This window comes from Drosophila novamexicana, unplaced genomic scaffold, assembly GCF_003285875.2.
Source record: "Drosophila novamexicana strain 15010-1031.04,08,12 unplaced genomic scaffold, DnovRS2.1 tig00000008-arrow-pilon, whole genome shotgun sequence".
NCBI lineage: Eukaryota > Metazoa > Arthropoda > Insecta > Diptera > Drosophilidae > Drosophila > Drosophila novamexicana.
In genome coordinates this window covers 3,548,241-3,551,317 of record NW_020824765.1, presented here as the reverse complement: position 1 = coordinate 3,551,317, position 3,077 = coordinate 3,548,241, and the positions used below count along the sequence as shown (strand labels likewise).

The 3,077-nt window shown below is 43.5% G+C and overlaps 1 protein-coding gene across 2 annotated transcripts; it reads left to right on the top strand.

Moving 5' to 3' along the window:
• Positions 1-207: 207 nt before the first annotated feature.
• LOC115759154 lies at positions 208-1,571 on the top strand. Of its 2 annotated transcripts, XM_030700024.1 has the most exons (4): positions 208-271; positions 357-665; positions 733-1,021; positions 1,087-1,222. In XM_030700024.1, exons 2-4 carry the CDS (start codon positions 642-644, stop codon positions 1,143-1,145), a joined length of 372 nt encoding a protein of 123 aa, XP_030555884.1. In that variant the 5' UTR covers positions 208-271; positions 357-641; the 3' UTR covers positions 1,146-1,222. The 2 variants fall into 2 exon arrangements, with proteins under 2 accessions (XP_030555884.1, XP_030555873.1); XM_030700013.1 differs by having other exon boundaries at positions 211-271; positions 733-1,571.
• Positions 1,572-3,077: the final 1,506 nt, after the last annotated feature.

The following is a 3,077-nucleotide window of genomic DNA, read 5'->3' as shown; positions in this document are numbered from 1 at the left end:
TGTTATTTTCAATTGAAAACTTTTCTGCATTATGAGATATCCATCTATCTACCTTCTGGACCATGGAGGTTGCAGCTTTAAATATATTACTTACATATGAGCCCGTGTGACAGGTTAATTTTGTTATTGTAGTGGAAGCACCTGTGCGTTTGGTGTGAATGGGGAATTGAGGAAGTACTTGCTAAAAATAAACCAAATACGTCATGTCTGTTATCGATGTGTAGCAAATTTAATGACCAAGTTGTTAGACTCGCGAGAACGCGTTGAACAGGTGAATGCGAAAACTTATAATCTTTGCCTCTACATGAATTTGGCTCATAATTTGTGCTGGCTGCTGCCACATAACAAACCTCTAGAAGCGAAGCGCGAACAACAAAAGGCCACTTCATTAGGAGAAATATGTATATCAGCGGAAAAGGGGCCAACAGAGAGACAGGGGAAGGAACCGCTGAGAAGCTTACAGCGCCGCTGGCAGCAGCGATCGGAGCTCAGTCGTCAAACGGCAGCATTTAACTAAAGTCGCAAGCCCGGAGTGGGAGCAGATCGCAGCTGGAAGCATAACCAGAACCAGGCACGGAACAAGAAGCGGCAAACGCTTAGCTTAGCGCTATCTACGTATTATTCTATTTGTGGCTTACAAGATGTTTGGCACTCGACGACATTTGGTAATTTGATTGATGCTCATTTGGGCTGGTGAGCTTGTGAGTGTCTAAATTGGGAATTCTCTTTTAGTTGCTGGTCGTGACGTTGGGCGCGCTGCTGCTGGGCATCAGCTGGGCTTCAGCCGAGCAGCCCGAGCAGCCCGAGGAGGTCATCAAGGAGGAGGTGATTGAGATTGAGAACAAAACGCAAAAGGTCATACGCGTCAGTCCGCTGGAGCTGCCCCTGAAGCAGGACCGCACGGGCAGCCAAATGAACTCGGAGCTCTTCCAGATCCAAACGCTGCGTCCAGGCGCGCAACGACCACGACAGCGTCTGTATGTGGACTCGAAGCGCATGCGTCCCTCGAGGATCGCCACTGGTGAAGCATCGCAGCCCGCCTTGAAATTCTCGTACACGCCCGAACTAAAAGCCTTTCCCAAGCAGAAGCTGAAAATGAAGCAACAGAAGCAGCAAAAGCAGCTGCACTTCCCGCTCGAGCCTAGCGCGAGTCCCATGGAGGCGCTGCCCGTTCAGATGACGCCCGGTCCCTATCCCATCTACTATGTGGTGTCCAAGACGAACGGTCGCTTCGGCAAGTTTCCCATCAAGTCCTTCCGCTCGCCCGCCGAGTTCGCCAAGTACTTGATCAAGAGCAAGGCGGAGCCCATACCCCGGACCCAGCGTTTCGAGGGCAGGCCTCAACCGACGACCGAGGAGGGGTCGGTCGCCAGACGGTAGTCGGTAGCTTTACTGCTTTGTGATTTGCACGCGCGCTTTGTATGCTAAGTTAAATTAAATTATTCACCGTAATTATAATTGCTAATTACCACAATATCTACAATTACCCAAACCTATTATGTACGTATCTCTAAAGTGCCCAGCCCAAGTATCTTGCTTGCCAAATAAACCGAAACTGCTTTATATCGCAACCATCTCGACTGATCTCTGATCCCCCTCCATCCGAGCTGTGGGTTGAGTGTAGGTGCTTATGGCCTTCGTTTCTGGCAACTGTTGACAGCCAGGCCATAAAGAAAAATCCGCTTTAGCCCCCCTGCCTGCATATTCATCATCAAAATCTTTTAATTGTCGACGATTCTTCATTTGCTGTCGTAATTACATAGAACACTATTGTTGTTGATTTGTTGTTTGTCATATGCAAATTTGGGATCATATCGAATGATATGTTGAATAATTAACAGACACATTCGAGTATATACATAAGTATGCTCACATTTACATACCTTTGACCATGTAGCTGGCTTCCACAACAATGGATACAATTTGATTTATTGTCAGCCTCTTTTGCGTTTCATCGTCAAATCTTTGGTGCCACATTCTTCGCTTCTTCTGTTCTTCTGCAACGCAAATTAATGATCTGCTTTCTCAGGTATTACGAATCTTCACCGATTTGGCAGTTCTGTTACGGTTCGCCAACTTTCTCCAAATGCTCAGAATTAGAACCTTTTTTCTTTCTTTTTTTTTTGACGTGAAATGTTCGTGTTAAGATTGTATCCATTTAGAATAGAAAACATAGTAAAAGGTGCATGTCCAGAAAAAGAAAACGAATAAAATCTATCGTCTTTATCTCGAAGCGCTGAAAATACCAAAATCCATTAAAAATGTTTATTTTATCTGATATTTAGAATTTAGTGTTAGTTATAACTGTACAGTCCAAACCTTATTACCATTTAAGCTATTTAATAGCTGCCCGAAACTCAATATCCAAAAGCTTTAATCAAATTTATTTGAGACTTGGGTCAAAGATATACCCTTAGAAGTAGGGCTCTAAATAGTACGGGTAAAGTAAAAAAACTCACTCACTTCTATAATAACTAAAAATATTATTAATAATTACTCATCGAACCTGATAAATGACTCTAAGGCTGTTAAAGATACTTTCGACTACATACAAAAATATACAATATTGTATTTACACAGAATATATACTTTTAACGATGGAAAGTTGGGTATAGTAGCATCAAAAATGGATAAGACCAGGGAACTCCTTTCTAATACTTCTCTTGTATTTCTCTATATTTTATAAATGACTTTTCGCTTTGGCAGATTTTCTGTCACAGTCACATGAGGAAGAGCTAGTAATTTGCTTTAATTGGAAATCACACGTGCAATTTTATCGACACACTTCACCCCACGGCAATTATTAATTGCGGCGTGCCGCCCACAAGAAGCCTGGCTGGAAACGTAAGGACCAGGAAATCACAACCCCATCTACTAAAAATTGATGCTCTCGTAATAATTATGATTTTGTGGGAGTGGAAACCGCACAGCAAAGTTGGTGTGAGAGAGAAAGAGAGGCAGAGATATGGAGTTTGGGAGCCGTGCTTGGCTGTGTAATGTACTTTGTCTCTGTCTCCGTCTCTGTCTGGCTGCACCCTGTTTGGGTTAATCATGTCTTGGGCCTTTTTTCGCTCGTC

Coding starts and splice junctions, on each gene's coding strand:
- LOC115759154 (XM_030700013.1), top strand. CDS start 642: ATGTTTGGCACTCGACGACATTTG. Junction 666..732: donor TTGGCACTCGACGACATTTG/GTAATTTGATTG, acceptor ATTCTCTTTTAG/TTGCTGGTCGTGACGTTGGG.